This window comes from Tiliqua scincoides, chromosome 5 (assembly GCF_035046505.1).
Source record: "Tiliqua scincoides isolate rTilSci1 chromosome 5, rTilSci1.hap2, whole genome shotgun sequence".
In the NCBI taxonomy this organism is placed as follows: domain Eukaryota; kingdom Metazoa; phylum Chordata; class Lepidosauria; order Squamata; family Scincidae; genus Tiliqua; species Tiliqua scincoides.
The window spans coordinates 25,255,409-25,277,946 of record NC_089825.1 but is presented as its reverse complement, the minus strand read 5'-3'; the positions used below and the strand labels follow the sequence as shown (position 1 = coordinate 25,277,946).

Here is a 22,538-nt window from a genome sequence, read left to right as displayed (position 1 = left end):
AAAATTACATTTTTATTTACATTTCACAAAATGCCTTCTGTAACTTGCCTGAGGCAGAGTGTGGCATAGCTTGAAAGCTTGCTTACACTTCCTAACAGATCTAACAAAAGATCATTATTTACATATTTTTGTATTTCATAAAATCTGGACCATAACATTAAATTAATTTCCTGTTAGCTTTTATAATGAATTAATAATGTCTAAACCTAAATGTAATATAGAGGAGCAAACAAGGGTTCAGTACAATATACAGTTTGGACCTTGGTATCTGCAGGGGATCCAGTCGTAGACCCCCCCTGTGGATACCAAAACCTTCAGAAAATGGATCTCCACAGATGCTGAAGTGAGTTGGAATAAAAGACACACAAAGGCTTCAGGTAACCCGTAAAATCCAGAGGTTTGCAAACACTGATCTCTTAATTACTGTACAACAGCTTCTGAGCAGAAAGTGCTCCTATACGTTTGAGAGATGCAATGCACGAAGTTGCTTCTTTTGATATTCTTCAATCTTCTTCTCAGCTTCCTCATCTAGTACTCTTCTCAAGCACATCATTAGTTCTTCAGTTCCTTCTCCAGTACGGGCAGATATAGGGATTATCTCTTTGAACCTGACAGCAACTTCTGGAATCATTTCTTTTGGAAGTGAGTGCATATAATCTGAAATGATATACAAACATGTATCTCTAGTTAGCATACATGCTTCAGTACCACTGTAAGGTTCAAATTAGACACTATTTCAAGCATATGACATACAGCTGCATGCTAATTTTTTCACTGTTCACCACCACATGAGGAAGAGTAAATGATCAGGGTCCCATCTGGAGGAGAGTGGCTTTAACTTTCTGCCCATGCCTTGGTCAGAGTCCAGACTGTGTTCCCTCTCCCAGCTGCTATTTGACCAGAAAGGAAATCTTCCACTGACACCAATAGCAGCTTTCCTCCTTTGCCAAATAGTACATGTAAGGGGGATCTGATCCAGGCTGGGTCTCTGGCAGTGGGCAAGGGCAAAGTGGTCCTAGTTAGGATTGTCCCCTCCCCTATGTGCACAATTTCACAAAGGAAAAACATGTACACAGTTGCACAGTACATTTCAAGTAACACAGAGCAATCCTATCTTGCACTGGAACAGGCAGGCCAGGAGGCCTGTAATGTATCCTGCACAAGACTGGGGCCAGAAGTGGCTCAGCTGGAGGTAAGGGGAAACTCTTCCCCTTACCCCCAGGTAAGCCACCACAGCCCCAATGGGTCTCCTCAGACTTCCGCCACCTCAGGAAGTCTGAGGAGAATGGAGTGGCTTCAAGCTCCTCTGCATTGTTCAGAGAACAGGGCTGGGATCTGGCATAACAGCCAGGTCCCAGGCCCGCCTCCTGCTCCCTGCCTGCCTGCCCCCTGGAATGCCCTCTACCCACCCAGGAACGCCTCCCTCCCACCTCCTCTTTGCCCTCCCCAGACCCCTGCATTGGCCAAGCTCAGCCGATGCATCCCTCCCTCCCCAAGTTGGTGCAGAGGCAGCTGACTCCTGAGGAGGTACAAATGTGCTTTATGGCACCTTTGCGACCCTCCTGTTGAGGTTCCAAGGACCTTACTAGAATGTTAGCATGGCTACAACCTTATGTGCTGTTAGGGGGAGAGATAGTGGCTAGCCCAAAACAACCCAGTGAACTTCAAACCACAGCAGGAATTGTGCTCCATTCAGATCCAATGCATTATTGGTAGTGAATTCTTAATGGCTAAACGAGTTCACATACAAGCTACCTTATTATTTACCAGTATTGGCTTGCCCATACATAGCATTAATGTATATAGCACTCCGTGTGTGGTGGGATGGAGATGTGCATTGAACAATGAAGATGGAAATTCATTTAAAAGGGTTTATATTCCATCTCATATGCATCCTGGGTCACTGTTCACAATTACAACTCATTTGTTACTAATGTTCATATTCCCCCCTGAAATCTGATAACTTATTGGCTGCCTTGTCACAAAAGCATGTGAATTTTCCAACTATTATGAATAAGCCAAATTAGGCAAAATGTATCTTACCTTGAGGATTGTGTAATTGTTCCATCAGATAATTGAATTTCTCTTGTGCATCAGGTAAGTCCATTTTATTAACAGCAAGAAGTGCAGATTTAGTTCGAAGTTCTTCTTTATACAGTTCCAGCTCCTTCAAAAAGAAAACCCAGTTTTCACTTGTAAATATCTTCTTGAAAGTATTTGGCTTTATAAGAGACATTTAGCTTAATTCTGTAATTATTATACAATATTAGGACTGTAACTCAGGTACAGATTCCTCCCTTAACCATAATAATTAACAATTATTATTAACAATCTCATTATTCTTAACAATCTCATGCACGTCTACTCAGAAATAAGTTCAATTGACTTCTTTTCAAGTACATATAGGACTGCAGCCTCAGTCAACTTAACTGATCAATCAATTAAAATTGCAGAAGTTTAACTGAAAACAGACACAAGGCGCCAAGCAATATATTATCTTCTCTCCCTGGAAACATCTGAATAGTTTCAGGCAACCAAGCTTACCATACAAATATTCAGAGACTTCAAAGAAAAATTGTACACATGGTTTCATGGCAGAACACATTAGTGACACAACAAGCACACCCATACACAGAAGCACCTTACTTTAGCTAGGAGAACAACAGTTTCAAAGGCTGTTCTGAATGGTGTTGTAGAAGAAAGCTGAAACCCAGATACATCAACCTGAAAGAGACAGCTTTGTTTCAAAAACTTACAGGACTAAATTATTTTTTACAGGATTACTCATCACTAGTCAAAATATCATCAAGAAGGTGCAAAAGTGTGAAGGAAAGCCAGTAAGACAGGAAGGAAGCTATTACAGCAGTATATGCAAAGTAGCTATTTCAGACATGCATCCATTTTCCTATTTCTTAGCAATTCCCAAATCATTGAAGCCATTAACCCGTTTGAATAACTTTTTGAGAACTACTTGACTTACTCTATGGCATCCTTTATATAGCCTGTCTTTTGCTTACTGTAGTTTTCAGTGGGACCATATCATAAGGAGTCCTTTTCCCCTCCTTTACTAGCCTCACAACCAGTGCACCACATAACTTGGACAAAAGAAGGAGTATCTTTTATATAGCCCATCTTTTGCTTACTGTAGTTTTTACTGGAACCATATCAAAAGTAGTCCCTTTCCCCCCCCCCTCCTTTACTAGCCTCACAATCAGTTCACTACATAACTTGGACAAAAAAGGATGCTTACAAGTATTTATATAAATGCAATTACTTGAAGGCTCCACTTACGGATCCAAGAAAACAGCAGCACAATCCTAAATAATGTTTACAACACTAAATAGTAGTAGTGTTGGTGGCTCACTGCCGTAGCCAGCAAGAGTGCAGATAAGCTAGCATAGGAGGGGCAGGCAGTGGGAGAAACAAAGCAGGGAGGAGCAAGAATGGGGGAACATCAAGGCAGTGGATTCCAGCAGCAGCAACTTTTGCAGGCTGTTTTGGTGCAGCTGCATCGACACTGGGGCAAATAGATTAAATGCATTCTCCTTGCCCCTGGCTGAGCTGTAACCAGCCCCAGTCCCGCTCTGGATACGGGGCAGGACAGCCAGCCTCCCCGTTCCAGCGAAGGATAGAATTGGGCTGTAAGAGCCCAGCCCTAACTAAGTAAGTTACTATAAAACCTGAATTAATGCTTATGAAAATTAGACCGTGCATGCTCTGATATAGAAACATTTCAGTGGTAGGAATTTACCAATGAAACATGTACTATCCAATAGAAAAGAGCCAGAGCAGAGCACCTGCCAGGCGTGCAGAAGGTCCAAGGGTCCATCTCTAGGATAGGTATGGGGAAAAGTCCTGCCTAAAGCCCAGGAGAACCACTGCCAGTTATACTAATAGTATATTATACCTGTGTTTCTCAAACTGTGGGTTGGGACCCACTAGGTGAGCTGTGAGCCAATTTCAGGTGGGTCCCCATTCATTTCAATATTTTATTCTTAATATTTAGACTTGATGCTACCATGGCAATCTGTCAGGTCCCACTGGAAGTGATGTCATGACTGGATGTGATATCATCAAGCAGGAAAATTTTAAACAATCCTAAGCTGCAAACCTGCCCACACTTTACTAAAAGTCTCATTTACTACCATTGTTAAAAGCATATACAGAGTAGCCTGTTAAAAGTACACATTTGTAACATTCCCCCAAATGCAGTCACTTACCAAGGTAGTATCAAGTCTAATATATTAAAAATAAAGTATTGAAATGAATGGGGACCCACCTGGAATTGGCGTGCGACCCACCTAGTGGGTCCCAACCCATAGTTTGAGAAACACTGTACCATGGTATGTGACTGCACTTGGGGAACTGTTACAGATCTGTACTTTTAACAAGCTACTATGTATACTTTTTTAACAATGACAGTCAATGGGACTTACTCGTGGGTAAATGTGGGTAGGATTGCAGCCTAATGGCGCAATCCTAACCCCTTATGTCAGTGCTTTCCAGCACTGGCATAACTGTGCCAATGGGACATGTGCTGCATCCTGCAGTTGGGGAACACTCATGAGGCCTCCTCAAAGTAAGGGAATGTTTGTTCCTTTACCTCAGAGCTGCATTGCCCTTATGTTAGTGCTGGAAAGCACTGACATAAGGGATTAGGATTACGCCCTAAGATAGTTAAAAATTTCCCTGCTTGATGATGTCACTTCCGGTTATGACATCACTTCTGGTGAATCCTGACAGATTCTCATTCTAAAAAGTTGGTCCCAGTGCTAAATGTGTGAGAACCACTGTATTATACTATACAAATACTAAGCTAGATGGACCCATGTCTTTCATTCATTATGGCGCTTTCCTATGTTTATGCAGAAAGAGTATCAGGAATACAGTTGGCGCTTGTTATCTGTGGGAGATCCATTACCAGACCCCCGCGGATGCTTACTTCCACGGATAACTGAATCTGCATAGCCTGTAAAAAAAATTGAAGCACTTGTCAGAAGCTTCTGGCGACGTACGACGTTCCTGCACTTCAGAAGACCTGCTGGAGCCTTCTGAAAGGCACTTCCAGTTTGGCAAAAAACCAGAAGTGCCTTTCAGAAGATTCTGGGAGGCTTTCTGAGGCATGGGGAGGCCACGCGCATCCTCCCTGCACCTTAGGATCACCACTTCTGCTTGTGTCTGGGAGGTCCTGTGAGGCCATCCAGAATGGGTTGGCAGCCACATTGGATCAAATCCACAGATGCCGAACCCAGGAATAAGAAGGGCCCACAGTATTGAAAAGGCTCCCAAGACTGTAGATATTGGCTATCTTTGTAAGTGGATAATTAAATCTTATTTATAATGACAGCTATCACATAGTGTGATGTAATCATCGGTATTTCATGGTATCTACCCCAATTCAATGTTAGTGGTTTGAGTGAACAAGGCAAATGGAGCATCTGAAAGAGAGAAAGTGTTCTTACAACAAAGAGGAGCTGTTTTGTTCTCTCCACATGCTTCAAGAATTTGTGCCCTCTTCCTTTATTTGCATGAGCCCCTTCAATCAGTCCTGGAAGGTCAGCAACAGTGATCTAGGAAGGGAAAAGAGATGAAAATACTTGGGCTCCACTGTTTCACTCAAATTACTATTCAAATTGTTAGGATATTTCCATTAAAGGCCCAATGCTATCTTAGAGACATGCCAGCATTTCTCCACATATGCTGTTGAAATGGCAGCCCTGCTGGTGTAGAAGTCTGCCCACTGATAGATGCACCATGGACACCAGTGGAAGGCTGATAAAATGCCATGCTGACAAAGCTTGGCAGTCACTTGCATGCCAGAGAAACTCCACCAGGGGAGAGGCCAAAACAGGAAGTAGACCGAGGCGTAATGTGGAAAGGTAATGAGAGGGTTGAAATGCACCATATCTTAACCTCCATCAGACAATGGACATGACCCCAGCACCAGAAAAATGCAGCTATGCAAATGACAGAGCTAGCATAGGCAGGAGTAACCCCATAACACAGTGGTTCTCAAACTGGGGCATTGTGATGCCCCAGCTTGAGGGCCTTGGAATCTGCCCCCTTAAGGGGCAGGGGAAGGCAGCGATGTGATCCCCAGGATCACATCGCTAAGGGGTGCGCAGGGGCTGGCACGTACTTATCAGTCCCTGCAGCTGCCTCCTGGGAGAGTGGGAAGCCCTGTGTGACCCTCTACAGGGCTACCCGAGCCTTAGAAATTGAAAGTGGAGCGATCACACCCCACTTCTGGTTCACTCCACATTCACTTTTGAAGCATTGGGGAGCCCTGTGGACAGCTGTGCAGGGCTCCCCATACCCCCAGGAGGCTACAGGAGGCTCTGGTAAGTGTTCAGTGCACCCTTACTTGGAAGTAAGTTTCTTGGAAGTAGTGGGATAGACTTGGAAGTAAACGTGCATAAGGTAAATGATATTATCAGCAATTAGGATAAACTTTGCACAACCTGAGGTGCTTCCTTGCAATTAGTCTGCTCCTCTGTACAACAAAATTAAGCTAAGTGGACTGAGATGGAAAACAGATGTAGCTATCCAGTCCCCATAGACAGGGAAGTGTACACCGGGTTCTGTGGGGTCTGGAAGAGGGTGGTGGGAGGGTGCTTTGGAAGTGGGGAGGGGGCATTTTTGGGTGAGGGAGGGCGTAACAGGGAGGTTTGGGCCCAGGAAGAGGAGGGGTCAGTGACAGTCTCCTCCACTGTATCCTAATCCCTGTTCCCAGCCAAGGCAGCCCTACATGGGCTTCCTGGATTTGCGCCTGGTATATGGTTGGCACAGATCTGAGAAGCCCCATGGGGTGGTTAGGGCTTTACTGGAATAAGGGAGAGCTCTAGTAAGTGTACCCAAGGCCCTGCAGCCCTCCTGAGCTGCACCATCTCAGGGATTGCGAAGCTACCTTCTCCCTGCCCTCACTGCCTCCCCCCCCGCCCCCACAAGAATTTACTGCTGCTTTCAAACTCCCTGGGAGTTTGAAAACCGCAGCCAACAGGGGTAGGACAATGCAGAGGGGTGTCCCTGCAGCATCAGCCACTCATTGGCCCTGCACCTGCCCTTAGCTTCAGCTCAGTTCACTCTGGTAGCACTTTTCTGGTTGCTGGTGTTTGGGCCCTGCTGCAAAAAAGGGCCAACGTGGATACAGACAAGAATACAGGTATATGGCACACGCCCACTGGCCTGCTTGTTCCAGAGCAAGTTAGGACTCTGTAAAGTTAGTAGAATCCAGAGTTGCACACGTTACAGGACTTTTCTGTACTGTGAAACTATTAACTCATCTGCAAGCCTGAAACCCCAATTTACAAAGTCCTGTGCATTTAGGGTGACAGGAGGAAGAAAAATGGTGTTCATTAATTCTACTTTTATTCAAGCTACATAAAAAAAAGACTATTGCTAAGTATAATAATTTTGTTAAGAGGCTTGCAGGGACACTTAATGGATTTTTTTAAAGAATTCACTGATTCTGTGAATACAGGCTACTAGGGCTAACTTGACCCTGAGGTGTAGCATTACAGTTCTTACCCATCTCATACAATCTTTTTAGGCAATGATTAAAGCATCACCTGCCAAGCCCTCTAGTTTCTGGCTGCAGGCAGGAAAAAAAGCACTTTTACTCATTTTATATCCGTGATCTTTGTTGCTATCATCAAACATCTCTTGATGCAAGCCTTTCATCTTGGAGTGACGTTTCTAATATACTCTCATGTACCAGCCAGAGATTTTAACATATCAAAGTCTCAGTCAGGTTGTGTACTCTTGAATGAATATGACCTTCAAATCTTCATTATAACCTGGTGGCTCAGACTTAAAATTTGAACACTTTATCTTCCTGGACAGACGTGGGCAATTTTAACATTTTACCAAGAGTAAATAAATTTTAAAACATCCTATGTTTCAAAAGACACTTCTAGAAGTGTAATTTCACTGAGGCCTCTCAGCCAATCAGATCTCGGTGTCATCTTCAGATTCAAGATCAGCCAATAGGGGAGTTAGCTTTAAAGTTGGCTGCCACTTCCTTATGCATTGTTAAGAATTAAGGCAAATGGGGCTGCAAAGGATTAACTATTGATCAGGACACAGGTTTTGCTTAAGATCACCATTTGTCCATCTACTGCCCAAGCGACAATGGGTAAGAGACAGATCTCCTATGGAGCCATAAAAGGATTTGTCATCACAAATTCTACAACACAATCTCACTTTTGGGAACCAACCTGTTTGTGATCAGCATACATAACAGTTCCTAGTTCAGGCTTTATTGTTGTGACTGTACGAAGAAGGAAAAGGTTAGCATTCTTTCTTGAAGAACTGTTGCCTTTGCTTGCATGTATGTTTTGGACACACTTGATTACACTGCAAAGAACGGCACAAAATATCAACAAAGGAACTTGCACGCTGGCTTGCTCAGAAACAAGCTTTTGCATTAGGGATAGGCTGTGATAGTATAAATCTTCCCCAGACATTCAAAGTTGCTCATATCCAAGAGACTTAGAAAGCCAACTGAAAGAAATGCATGATATTGACTATGTTTAAATTCTTGAAAAAATAGTTGGTGAACGAGAAACAGATCTTACTAGAGCAGTGGTTCTCAAAGTGTGGGTTTGATGTTGTTCTCATCACCGCTGTGATGGCGGTGCTGCAGGGACCCTTGGACATCCCCATGTACCTGGGGGTGTCCTGTAGTCTCCCAGGGGGTCCTGGAGGCTTGCAGCAGCCTCCATGACTCAGCACAGCTGCAACAAGCTCCGTTCTGATCTTGGAGCTCACTTTGTGCAAACTGGAAGTGAACTTAGAGATCAGAACGGAGCTTGCTGCAGCTGCGCAGAGAGTCATGGCGGCTGCTGCAAGCTTCCAGGATCCCCAAGGAGGCTGCAGGATACCCCCAGGTACATGGGGATGTCCAAGAGTCCCTGCAACATTGTGATCACTGCTGCGCTGTCAGGGCCACCCCCATGCTCCCGCCCCGCCCTCGCAAGTACTGTCCAAGTATTGTCCAAGTACGACTTTGGGAATCACTGTACTAGAGATTTATGTGACTAGTAATGCAATGTAACAGTTTTGATGCACAGATTGCTGTTGTTTGTTTGGTCTGTGGAGGGATTCAAGCTCCTGTCTGCAATGACCCCTAAAGTTCGTAGCTCCAGGTCTTAGTTGCTCCTCCAACTCAGCACCATGGAGAACTGGGAAGGTGTGGTCAGCTCTTTCTCCTAACCTGTTGTACCATGTGGTGGGGTGGACTGGCATGAGGTGGTGTAGACTGGGATGAATGACATGTTGAGTTCTTTTAGCCTTCACTGTGTATTGAATGGAACTTGCTACTTGCTACAGCGGAGACACTGTTTACAAGCCTGATTATGATTAGTGTGCACAATTATCCTTTTAAAACCTCTGCTGATAGTTGGTGAATGTGTGTCCCAATCCAGTGAACACGTGTAGAAACCAGTTTCTTCTATCAGGAACCAACTTAATAATGGTCAATAATTAATACAGTACTCACAGGCATAATCTGCAATCTGTGGTGTGGCATGAGAAATCCTGGTCAGCAAAGACGACTTTCCTGCATTTGGAAATCTGGAAGGAAGTGGGAATTACAGAATTACCATTAAGTGAGCACTACTTCAATATTTTTATATACAATAGAACAATCAAGACAGGTTCTAAATATTGTTTAAAATAGAGGCAACGTGCCAATTAGTTGTACTTTATGGGGAGGGGTAAGAAAAAGTAGCCTCATAATTTTATTTATTCACAAAACCATTTACCAATGGTTTTGCTGTAAACTATTTTATTTATTTTTGCTAGCCATTTCAAGGGACAAAGTTAAGGGACATATCCAACCCTATAAACCAGGGCTCTCCAAACTTTTTGGCTAGAGGGCCGCATCAAATATCTGGCGTGGTATGGAGGGCCGGAAAAAAAATTTCAATATAAAATTTAAATAAATAAGAGATGGAACTTAGATGAGTGAATAAAAGAATGAATGGGCTCATTCATTCAACCTCTCTGGCCCTCAGAACACACTCCAGACACAATTAGAGCACAGTTCTGGTCATGTTCAGTTGAGTGGGCCAGAGGCTTTCAGGGGACAAGAGGTTGGCTGCGGGCCTGAAAGAGGCTTGCTGCATCTGGCCCCCGGGCTGGGGTTTGGAGTCCCCTGCTATAAACAAACAAAACCATCTCTTATGTTCTAACAAAGCACCACACAGAAATGCTCTCTTTTCCGTGTTCTCTTTTTCTTTTCACAAAATCAGGCAAACTGTATGTAAGCCTCAAAGTCCCACATAGCACTATATGCTGTCCACTCATAGTGCAGAGGAACTAATGTTTATGCAAGGAAGATTGCCTTGCTGAGGTTCCTTTCCTTTCACACTTTTTTTTTAAAAAATGGATGGAAAAGTAGACTCTACAGAAAAAGAGGGAGGCAAATACCATACAGAAATGTTTTTGTCTAATCAGTTAAGCATTCATTTGGATGGAGAGAGAACATACACGAGAAACAGATGCACTATTCTGGCTTTTTCGCTAAGAGTGCTGGTCACCTTGCAGAATCACAACCCATTCCACATCAGTGGTGATTTGGAAGGACAATACAGATATACCCTGGTATCCACAGATTCGGCATCAGTGGTTTCAGTTATCCGTGGATACTGGGCCACAGTTTTAAAAGGTTTAGAAAGGGAAGGAGAAGGCTAAAAATAGCTGTTCTACTGCAGCAAAACAATTGTATTTTCAGGGCTGCAGGCAGTCTTACAAGCTGCCTGCAACCTCTTCCTGGTTGCTCCAAAGCTCCCCTGATGTAGCCCCAGAATACATCACGACCACATATGAACTGCTATTTTTAGTCTTCTCCTTCACTTTCCAAACCTTTTTAAAGGGTGTCCCTGGTATCTGCAGAAGGGTCCAGAATGTACTGCCAGTACTTTTTTTTTTTTTTTTGCGCTATTGTGCAATCACTTAATTACTCAGGCTTTAAGGTGTTCAGGATGACCATTCAAAAAAAAACAAGGCACTTCAAAAGCCATTCATTTTAGTATGTTGGGGTGTGGCAGTGGTGGAAAGAGAACTTACTGCTGTAGCTTAAAAAGGACAGCTAGCTAAAAATACATTTGTGACAAAGTATGACTGTTATATATAGTAGGGTTGCTCTGCTGGTGATTGCTTAAAAAAGCCCTCTAAACATACATACTGCAGCTAGACAGCTGTGGAGTTTATTAAGCAGAATTCTGAGCATTCTGGAAAATTAAACACTGAATGCCCTTCTGGAATATAAAGTGGGGTATAAATTTATTAAACAAATAGCAAATACAGTAAATCCAGGCTTGGTTCTCTTGCATCTGGACTACTGTGAAACAGAGTTCACCCAGCCCGGCTTGTGCATGATTGAAGGATGAGCCATTTTGCAATGATAAGGCTACAATCGTTGAACTTTTCTTGGAAGGAAGCATCATGGAACACAGCAGGAATTACTGTCAAGCAAACATGCATCGATTCATACTGCACATTCATGGACGAGCATTTTACTCAGTTTAATCAAAACACTGAAAACACAGTGTTTGCTGATAACACATTTTTATAAAAGTCATGTGCCCAAGATTAAATTAGTCATTTCTTATGGATATTGAGGTGCTGAACACAAATAGGACAATGAAAATGCAAATTGGCTACAGTTTGTGAGAGAGCTGCAAAAGACAATCCCATAGACATGTACTGGTAAATATCTACTTCTTTCCCCACCACCAGTGTACACAACACATTTAGTTTCTCATAAACTAGAGCCAAACGACAGATTTCACTGCCATTTTTGTGCTCACCAAAATTATTAAAGATTGGCTATTTTCTTTCAGAGGCAAATTTTGCATTTCTCCAGCGAAATCAATGAATAGGAAACATACTTCTATATGCCTTAGGTGTTTTTAAAGAACGTTACTGGACTCAAAGTAATACAACAGAGGATTTTTTAAAGGATTACTCAACTTCTTCAGGAATATACTTATTAGAGTTAGATGTACTCTTCTTCGAAAGTCTAATTGCATCCTGATATGGATTTCAATGTACCTTAGCTGAATATTTCCCCTTCTCTGGACAATATGATCAGTGTGTGCATGTGATTCAATGACAAAGCCGTTAAGGTGCATACTGAAATATACTTGGCTTGAAATATAAAAGCAAGCCAAAACCAAGATCAAAGCACAAGCTTTCAGAGGCTGACTCAATAATTCACTCAAAGGAACCAAATGCATTTCCATGACTCCCTGAAAATTAGTTTTTTTGTTATATGCTCTAAAAGAAAAACTACCATTTGGTCTAGAATTCTGGAGGAGAACACTTTCAACAGCAGCTTAACAATGCCTTGCAGCCACAGAAAGACAACTAGAATCATCATTAGCAAATGTTTTATCTATTTATTTATTTATAATGTTCCCTAAAACTAACAGCCCATCTTCACCAAACTGCCCAATGGCGGCGAGGCTCCTACAACAGTGCTGACTGCCATAAGGCAGCAAGGGCCTGTTTAAAAGGCACTCAAACAGTGTGTAAGTCAGTATACTGTTGGCAGCACCAACGGGAAGGCCTGCGTCATTCTACCCCCACCAGTGAGGGAATCCATGGTTGCTGGAGGAAGTAGGATGACAGGGAAGGCAAAAGGGAGAGCTAGGAGGGAGGAATGAAGGTGGGGAAGGAGGTTTAATGGGGGTGGGAAGGTTGTAGGAGGGGAGAATCCGTTGCAGGTGGTCGGCAATGGATCTTATCCCTTTCAGGAGCAGTCTCCCTGCCCCATTTCTCTCCTCAGACTTCCGCTTTCCCTGCTGAAGCCTCCTAGCCTCCCCGCCCCATGGATGCAGTGTTCATCAGTTTGCCATTGCTGCAATGGTGGGGGCGGTAAAAGAATAAGATTGGGCTCTGAGTCTGTATAAAGGAAAACAGATGCTATACAAGAAATATTTATACATGTGCAAGGGCAATAACATCAATGTACAACCAACCATTCTATGGGGTATGTTTTCAGGATCACATACTTACCCAACTAAGCCAACATCTGCTATAAGTTTTAGATCAAGATGAATCATGTGGACTTGACCTTTGGAGGGTAAGAAATTTGTAGCCAAACATCCACCCATGCCCCCATAGGCCACCAATAGTTTGTCTCCTGCTTTGTTAAGTTCACCTAAAAGTAAAGATCACACAAGAATTTGCACAAATCCAATATTGTTTTCAAACATCTCCAGCATTACATTAACAGACTTCCCATTCCATCTCCAGATTTCCCATTAACAAAAATTTCGTTCTGCTTCTATATTAACATCTCATCTTGCTTAGGAATGGGCTATTTGTTTTAAGTGGCAGCATACTGTAGGCCAAGAAACACAACATCTTGGTGCCAAACATGGTATAGATTGTTTTCTTCGATGTTATGGAGCCTGCTGAATAGCAAAATGATAGCTCCAGAGAGGTCTATGAATACAGGTGTTTGAAAATGGTGTTATGTAGCTTACTCAGCCCATTGGGTTCAGTAAGACTTACTGTGTAATTCTACCTTACTCACCAGAAACAAACACCTCAGTCTATAAATAACAGTCACATCAAGGCTCTACTCCTTCATGTACTTGCATGGAAGTAAATTCATGTAGCCCGAGTTACTTCCAAGTAAATATGAAAAAGACTGTACAGTTAAGCCATTTCTGCCCAATGTTGCATATACGCAACAGGGATCAAAAGTGTACACCTGTGGGCTGGGCAGAAATGGGTTAATCTGTCACTCAGTAGCTATTAACCTGCTTCTAGTAGTTATTGGTTTACTGTTTCTAAACTTCATCAGCTGCGTATATACCTGCAAACCTGCATCCCTAAATGCCACCCCAGTGTTAGGTTTGTGGCACTGGACCGACTTAGTGCAACATAAACCCTAACTAAGCAACTATTTACTTCCTTAGAAAAAGGATACAAGCACGGCTAAGTTTTCCAGATTTGAAGAGTTCACAAAGGAAAATAGCATTTGAAGAGTTCAAGACAACCAAAAAAACCTTCCAGCATGAGGACAAATGTACTAAATCCTTCACTACCAAACAGGCACCACACTTTCAAATTTCAACATGCAGGCCACAGAACCAAAGACCCTTACCAAGCAGTTTCCCATCATCTGTTACGACTGATATTCCTGGAGGCACATTTACTTCACAGTCTTTTCCTTTAGCACCTTTCAGGGCCACAGTACTTTGCGGGACAAAAACAAAAAGATATTACAATAAATAATGTTCTTGGATGAGAGGATTTGAATATTAATTACCAATCAATGAGAAACACTCACCTACTGTTGGCTCCTATTCCTGCCACAAACCGTTTGCTGGGGTATCGATCTTTCATTCTTTTTAAGGTCACTTTTTCATGAGCTACCAGCCAGACATCACCACCTTTTCCTCCTTCCCCACCTAATCGAGCATGACCCATTCCACCAGCTCCTCCTTTCACGTAGATCCTCAGGTCATCCATAAATCTGCCATACTGTTAAAAGACCAGCACATTTAATCCTGGTGAAATATAATTATAACAACAAACAATAATTTCTAGCAAACTGCTTGTTATGATGTAGGGCAGTGTTTCTCAAACTGTGGGTTGGAACTCACTAGGTGGGTCGCCATTCATTTAAATACTTTATTTTATTAGACTTGATGCTACCATGGTATAAGACTGCATTTGGGGAAATGTTACAGACCTGTACTTTTAACAAGGTACTATGTATATTCTTTTAATAATGAGTAAATGGGATTAACTTCTGGGTAAGTGTGGGTAGGATTGCAGTTTAGGATTGTTAAAAATTTTCCTGCTCGATGATGTCACTTCCAGTCATGACATTCCAGTAGGACCCACCCACTTCCAGTGGGTCCTGACAGATTCTCATTCTAAAAAGTGGGTCCCAGTGCTAAATGTGTGAGAACCACTAATGTAGGGTATAAGTGAAGTACAAACCTGCAAGGACCACTTGGAGTATATGGTGGATTTACTATCAGTGACTATCAAGCATAGATGACAGGTTCTGTTCTTAATCCACTGACATCCTCAAGGGCAGTGCTTTGCTTTTCCCCATAGCAGTAAATTTTCCCATAACAGTCAACTGTAATGCCTAAAACTGCTGTCTGCCTTCTGGTGACCTCAGTCAATACATTTTACTGTGACCAAGAAACAAAGCCCAAGGTGAGGCTATCCAAATAGGGTTGTCTTTGTTCTTGGCCAAGGTATGGAAAACTACATAATGTATCAGACGTGCAGAAGATCATTAAAAACATCTGTAATCTGTTACTATGGTATGTGTATAAAATTCTTTGTTTACAAGGTCTATTCAATATTGGCAACCTTCAGTCTCGAAAGACTATGGTATTGCGCTCTGAAAGGTGGTTCTCGCAGTGTCTAGTGTGGCTGAAAAGGCCAATCCGGGAGTGACAATCCCTTCCACACCGGAAGCAAGTGCAGTCTGTCCCTGGTCTGTCTCCCTCGCTATGGGCCTTCCTTCTTTGCCTCTTTGCCTCAGACTGTTGGCAAAGTGTCTCTTCAAACTGGGAAAGGCCATGCTGCACAGCCTGCCTCCAAGCGGGCTGCTCAGAGGCCAGGGTTTCCCACTTGTTGAGGTTCATCCCTAAGGCCTTCAGATCCCTCTTGCAGATGTCCTTGTATCGCAGCTGTGGTCTACCTGTAGGGCACTTTCCTTGCACGAGTTCTCCATAGAGGAGATCCTTTGGGATCCGGCCATCATCCATTCTCACGACATGACCGAGCCAATGCAGGCGTCTCTGTATCAGAAGTGCATACATGCTAGGGATTCCAGCACATTCCAGGACTGTGTTGTTAGGAACTTTGTCCTGCCAGGTGATGCCGAGAATGCACCAGAGGCAGCGCATGTGGAAAGCGATCAGTTTCCTCTTCTGTTGTGAGCGGAGAGTCCATGACTCGCTGCAGTACAGAAGTGTACTCAGGACGTAAGCTCTGTAGACCTGGATCTTGGTATGTTCTGTCAGCTTCTTGTTGGACCAGACTCTCTTTGTGAGTCTGGAAAACGTGGTAGCTGCTTTACCGATGCGTTTGTTTTGTTTACAAGGTGCCACTGAACAATCCTGCATATTCTCATTTCATATAAGATGAACCAAGGCTGAGAAAGGGTCCTGCTTATGACCAAGCAAGAAGTCTATATCTTAACAGCCCAATCCTGAGCTGCCCGGCGTTCAGGGCTGCTGCAGCGCCAAAAATGGCAGCCACAGCATCCTACATACAATTCAGGCAGCGCCTGGTTCTGGTTTTGTGTGAGAGGGAAATGAACATTTAGAGACAGTAAAGGCACCCAGCTCAGGTGCCATCACCACATCCTGTGGCAAGGAGTTCCACAGACTAATCACACACTAGATAAAGAAAGTTTTTCTTTTGTCAGTCCTACTCTCCTGGCACTCAATTTTAGTGGACGTCCCCTTGTTCTGGTGTTGTGTGAGAGGGAAATGAACATAAAGAGAGTCAGTATAGGCACCCAGGCCAGATGCCATCACCATATCCTGCGGCAAGGAGTTCCACAGACTAATTACACTCTGGGTAAAGATATACTTTGTGCTAACTCTCCCAACACTCAATGTTAGTGGCTGTTTGATGATGATGATGATGTGCAGTCATTGCACGGATTCTAGGCTGACCCCCTGATAAATGCATGACTCCAGTCACTGTTTGAGTAAGGGGGAGAACGACCTTCCCTCCTTTCCAGGTAAAGGAAACCTTCAGTGGGGGGGGGGATCCTCATTCCCTCCCTCCCATCCTCCCTCCCGGGGCAGCTCAGGCTGAGATGCGGCAGGGTCACTGACCGTCCTGAGCAGGGCTCGGCTGAGCCACACCATCTCGCGGCACCAGGCGGGCGGCGAGGACGCACGCGGGGCCTCCACGCACCGCACACAGGCTGCAGGGAAGCGGGCAGCGCAGGCTAGTGACGCCGCCACCGAGCCCGCCCAGTCGGAGGCGGGACGGAGAAGGCAGGAGAACCCGCAGCGAGCAGAGCAAGCAGGAGCGCACATGCGCCGGAGAGGCTCCCCAAATGCGCCTGGCGCAGCCCTCTCGGTGCCTTCCAGCCGCGCTTCTTTCCTCTGAAGGCGGGCGGGGAAGTGAAAAGCCCTGCGGGCTTTAGCCTGGCTTGACCAGCGCCAACTCAAATGGTCCAACTAGAGCAGTGCTTCTCAACCAGTGGTAGGGGCAGCCCCAGTGGCACTTGAGTGGGTGTCTGTGGCAGCCCCAGTGACACTTGAGGTAGTGTCTGTGGCAGCCCCAGTGGCACTTGTGTGGGTGTCTGTGGCACCCCCAGAGGCACTTGAGTGGGTGTCTGTGGCAGCCCCAGTGACACTTGAGGTAGTGTCTGTGGCAGCCCCAGTGGCACTTGTGTGGGTGTCTATGGCAACCCCAGTGGCACTTGTGTGGGTGTCTGTGGCACCCCCAGAGGCACTTGAGTGGGTGTCTGTGGCAGCCCCAGTGACACTTGAGTGTGTCTGTGGCACCCCTAGAGGCACTTGAGTGGGTGTCTGTGGCAGCCCCAGTGGCACTTGCGTGGGTGTCTATGGCAACCCCAGTGGCACTTGTGTGGGTGTCTATGGCACCCCCAGTGGTACTTGTGGGTGCCTGTGGCACCCCTAGTGGCACTTGAGTGGGTGTCTCTGGCAGCCCCAGTGACACTTGAGGTGGTGTCTGGTGGTACTCACAACACCTCTGGATACCTGCCACCCAGCAGCAAGACCAGAACTGTGAAGCAATAAAGAGCAGTAGGAGGCTCTGCTCAATGGGGAGACCTTCCAAGCATACTTGTGCTCAAAAAGCCCTCCCGTTCACCCTGAGTCTCTTACTGGTGTTTGCCGCATTGCATCTGACCTCCCAACCCAGGAGTAACTGGCTATGATGTCTTTGCCAGTTACTTCTGGTGGTACTTTGAATAGGTGGACCATGTGAAGTGGTACAGTGGAGGACAAACCTTGAGAAATACTGAATTAAAGGACCAACTAGGTCCAACTTTAGGACCAACTAAAATGCCACAAAAATAGTGAGCAGAAGTCTTCACAGATGTCTTTTTTTTCAGAGGGGTGGCTGACTGATGGCATAAGCCTAGGCACATTTACCTAGAAGTAAGCCTCATGAAATAAAATATGGGACTTGGAGCACAATCTCATGCATATCTACTCAGAAGTAAGCCCCATTATAGTGAATGGAGCTTACTCCTAGACAAATGTGGATAGGATTGCAGCCTTAACTCTTAGGAAAGTGTGGCTTAGATTGCAGCCTTCATGTGAAGCAGAGAAAAAAGCGAAACGTGTTACCTGAAAGACAGAGACGTGAAGACTGTAGTTCTTTGTGCAGATTTAGGGCCCAATCCTATCCAACTTTCCTGCATTGGTGCAGCTGCAATGCAGCCCTGAGGTAAGGGAACAAATGTCCCCATACCTTGAGGAGGTATCTGTGACTTTCTCCCCATCACAAGATGCAGTGCACACCCCTTTGGCATGGCTGCACAGCACTGGAAAAGTGGATAGGATTGAACCCTTACCTGGGAGTAGGCCTGTTGACCTAGTGAGACTTCCTTTTCAGTAAATGTGAACAGTATTGTGCTATTATTGTAGCATACAGTGCGCACAAGTGGAGGGGTAAAAGGGGTAATTTGTACTTGGGCCCAGGGTCAAAAAGGGGGTCCCAAGAGCCAAAGGAGGGGGCCTGAAAATTTCCTGGGATCTTATATTTTCCTGTCTCACCTGGGCTTGCAGCCTGCACAAGATGTTGGAGGTACTACCTTGGCGTGTGCAGTGGATAATGCTGCAAGCCATATACTATTAGAAGCCAGTATTATTATTATAAACTAGTATATTATTATTATAAGCCAGTACATATTATAAGCCTGTGTTATTGTTATTGTTATATACACCAAACCCAGGAATGCATGCATGACATTCCTTAACACAGTGTCAAATCTGGGAGGAAACTGGCCTACTACAGAAGCTCTTTAGCCTATAGATCTGCTTGCCATGAAGGATTTTATAGGAGCTCAGGGACACAGCTGCTGCAGAATTATGTTTTGGTACACACAGGACACTTTCCATTCTAATGTGAGCCTAAATATAATGATGCTAATTTTCTGCAATGATTTTCTATATTTAAAAGATTTTAGAGAGTCTTAGGAGTGTGTCTGGTTTTCTGTATTACTGTAGCTGCTGATGCAGCACAGGGAGGTGGACCTGGGCTCCACATCAGGAAGCGCAGTAGACCTGGGCTCCAAAGACTATTCTGGCTGTTGTTACCCTTGCTAACCCTGTTTTGCCCCTCCCCCATCCTGTTCTGCCCATCCCATCACCATCCTCTCCCTTTTTGCCTCCTCCCCCTGTAGGAAGGAACCCAATAGAAACTTTGTACCCCCTGATAAAATTCCTCTCAAAAGCCCTGGTAGCATATGTTTTCACAGACTACAGATGCATGAAGTGTTATCTTCACTTGGCAGGTTGTGTGCCTGTGTGTGTATACATATACACACTGTATATATGAGAGAGAGAAATTGCAGTTATTCAGAAAAAATAAATTGGAAAGGTTGAGGTCAAATGGCCATGAAATCCACAAATGTTTTCCACCACTAGGTCATCTCCACTGCCATTCCAGAGGGGGAAAGGGTGTATGGTATTATGATGGTCTGAAGAATTCATGGAGAACAATTCTGTTCAACTCAGATGTTTGCTATAGTGTTCCCACCAGCACAGCTGTTCTTATTACAGCCCTTTTTGGATCAGGGAGTATATCTGCTACACAAGGCATATCTTTTTTGTTAAAAGGGGCAGAGAGGCTAGGCATGGTCACCAAACACAGTCCTGTATGGGGACACAATCTCATTAATGCCATACGTTGTGGCCCAAGGAATTTATGTTTGGGCCACAACAGCAGTGAATAATATCACAATCCAGTGCCTGAAATCACAAGAAAATGAATTGTTTTTCCAGTATTATTGTTTGTTGTTACTTTTTTGCTCCATATGTAGGCTCATTAAAAGAGCATAAAAATTGCTTGACAAACTCCATCTCGTCTGTTTCCAATAGAGGCTGTCCCCAGGAGGCTCTTAAAGAAGGCGCAGTGGCGACAGGTGTCTCTTGTTTCCTGTTGACTGCTAACACCTGGTAGGCTCTGGAGGTTCCAGCCTTAGCTATTATGCTGATAATAGTCATGAGAGTTCTGCCTATGAATTTTTTCTTTCCAGAGATTTTCATCTGATGTTGGAGCAATACCCATCAGTGTAGCTGCACAGAGGACAGGAAGTGTTTTCTTTTGTCGTATACCTACTGTCAGTACATTGAGTGGAACACAGGAAGCTGTCTTATACTGAGTCAGACCATTAGTCCCTCTAGCTCACTGTTGTCCACAGTGACAGGCAGTGACTGTTCTCTCCTTTGAGTGCCTTCAAATTCTTGTTATTTTGGAGGGTGAGAGTGGCAATCATCTGTACCCTGTTCATAATGTTATAAACCAGAGGTGTCAAACAGCGTTTCATACAGTGAGCACCTGCTGAGAGCTGCAAATGATGTTATGAAATAGGAAATGGCATCATTAAACCGGTGATGATTAGAAATAAACACTTTTTGCTCACTTTGGGCGCAGTCCTATCCTGCGCTGGAACAGGCAAGCCAAGAAGCTTGTGATGTATCCAGTGCAGGATAGGGGCCCAAAGTGGCTCAGCCAGAGGTAAGGTGAAACCTCTGGGTAAGGTACCCTGGCCCCTATGGGTCTCCTCAGACTTGCGCCACCTCTTGAGGTGGCACAAGTCCAAGGAGAGCAGAGTGGCTTGAAGCCACTCCAAACTCCCCAGGAACGGGCGTTGGGATCCAGCATAACTGCTGGTTCCCAGCCCCGCCTCCCGCTTCTCACCCACCTGCCCCTGGTGCCACCCACCGCCACTCTCCCCTGGCCCTGGAACACCTCCCTCCCGCCTCCCTCTCCCCGCCCACTCCAGAGCCTTGTGTTGGCCCAACTGGGCCAATGCAAGGCTTGGTGCCTCCGTCCACGCAGAGGCTTGGGTCATGTTTGCGGCACGTTTGCGACCCTCCTGGGCCAGCACAAGGAACTTGCGCTGGCTCAAGGGCATCTCTGGATTGCGCCCTTAGAAACTTATTAGCTGCAAATGCCAGAAGAGGAAATAAATGAATCTTGATCATATTTTGAAAATATGTCTGAGCCCAATTATCACACGGGCCGTCCTTTCAGCAGTGCTGCTTCTGCTGAGGCATCACTTTGCAGCTCAGCAGCTAAGAGTTGACTGCAAAGTGAAGCCTTGGCAGGAGCAGCCCTTCTCAGCAGGGCAGGGCTCTCGCATCACCTCAGCAGCTTTTCCCTTCTTCACCCCCTTGGTCTAGCCTCTTCCACCATACTGTTCCTCACCTTATTCCCTATTTCTCTTACAGTGCCTCAGCAGAAACAGGGTTGCTGAAACGGCAATGCTGGGAGATAAATAACAGTACAAATAACCAACAATTAAAATCAAATTTAGCATAATTTTTAAACCTTAGTGAAATACCCTTTCTTTTTATCAGGAATACAAATTAGTAAATCCTTCACAGGCCTTCAGAAATGCGAGGTCAGTGAGGCACCCTGGTCTGAAATGGACAAACCCAAAGAAAATGGCTCAGCACAGAGTTGACCAAAGCCCCCAGGACTTGACATTGTCAGAATAATAAAGGCCCACTAGATGGAACAATGCAAACCTATTTCAGTTAGAACTTGGAAGTCAACTAGAAAGTTGCAGTGATGGAAGAGCACTGTAAGATTTAAAAGTATTTCTACACACTCCTTTTCAAGTTTATTTTTCCCCCCAGTTCTCCTCCAAGGAGCTCAATGCAATACACAAGGCTCTTCTTTTACCTCAGCCACTTATCCTTATAGCAACCCTGGAATGAAGGCTAGGCCGAGGTAATTGACCCAAAATCCCCAACTGACCTTACAGCCCAATCCTAAACTGTCCCAGTGCCACACAGAACAGTGGTGCTGAAATGGCCACTGCGATATGTGGGACCAGGGCAGTTGCCAGAGTCTGGGAACAAATGTTTTGAACCCTGCAGGTGGCAATGCATCTCCTTGGATTTGCACCTGCTATTTATCAAGCACAGAACTGAGGAGGCCTGTGTCAGGCTTCCAGGGAAGGGAGGAAGCATAGAATTTGGTGGCAGAATCTGCTTCCGCCCCTGCACCCCTCCCAGGCCTGATCCTCCCCTCAGTTCACCCTCCCTCTGCAGAGATTGCAGTGCCTCTCTTGCCATTTGTCTTTTTCACTTACCTTGAGGACAGCGCTGGCCTCCTGTAGGGTTCCTGAGATTCACAGTGCCCTCTGATCATCTCCTCTGATTGTCCCCCTCTGATCTCCACTTATCTGGGGGCAGCACTGGCCTCCTGTAGAGTTCTGGAGGTTTGCAGCCCCCTATGATCATAAACAACTTCTGGTTTTCGGGGAAACCAGGAATTAGTTTTAGATGAGAGATAGCTTTGTAAAGCGGATGCGGAGGAGATGA

General features: G+C 44.9%; 1 protein-coding gene across 1 annotated transcript; it reads right to left on the bottom strand.

Annotated features, from left to right (window-relative positions):
• GTPBP10 (GTP binding protein 10) lies at nt 1-16,954 on the bottom strand. Its single transcript, XM_066628523.1, has 10 exons — nt 16,836-16,954; nt 14,309-14,502; nt 14,123-14,214; nt 13,024-13,168; nt 9,500-9,573; nt 8,217-8,269; nt 5,463-5,570; nt 2,647-2,724; nt 2,044-2,167; nt 1-657 (listed from the first exon to the last, which is right to left on the bottom strand). The coding sequence occupies exons 1-10, from the start codon at nt 16,866-16,868 to the stop codon at nt 455-457; spliced, it is 1,104 nt and encodes a 367-aa protein (XP_066484620.1). The 5' UTR covers nt 16,869-16,954; the 3' UTR covers nt 1-454.
• Between the last annotated feature and the right edge of the window lie 5,584 nt (nt 16,955-22,538).

Excerpts from the sequence above, each read along its gene's own strand:
- GTPBP10 (XM_066628523.1), bottom strand. The coding sequence starts at position 16,868 with ATGGTGTGGCTCAGCCGAGCCCTGCTCAGGACG. Across the intron at positions 14,503-16,835 it reads GCCGAGCCCTGCTCAGGACG|TATGGCAGATTTATGGATGA; the intron begins GTCAGTGACCCT and ends GTCTTTTAACAG. Across the intron at positions 13,169-14,122 it reads AGATGATGGGAAACTGCTTG|GTGAACTTAACAAAGCAGGA; the intron begins GTAAGGGTCTTT and ends CTTTACTTTTAG.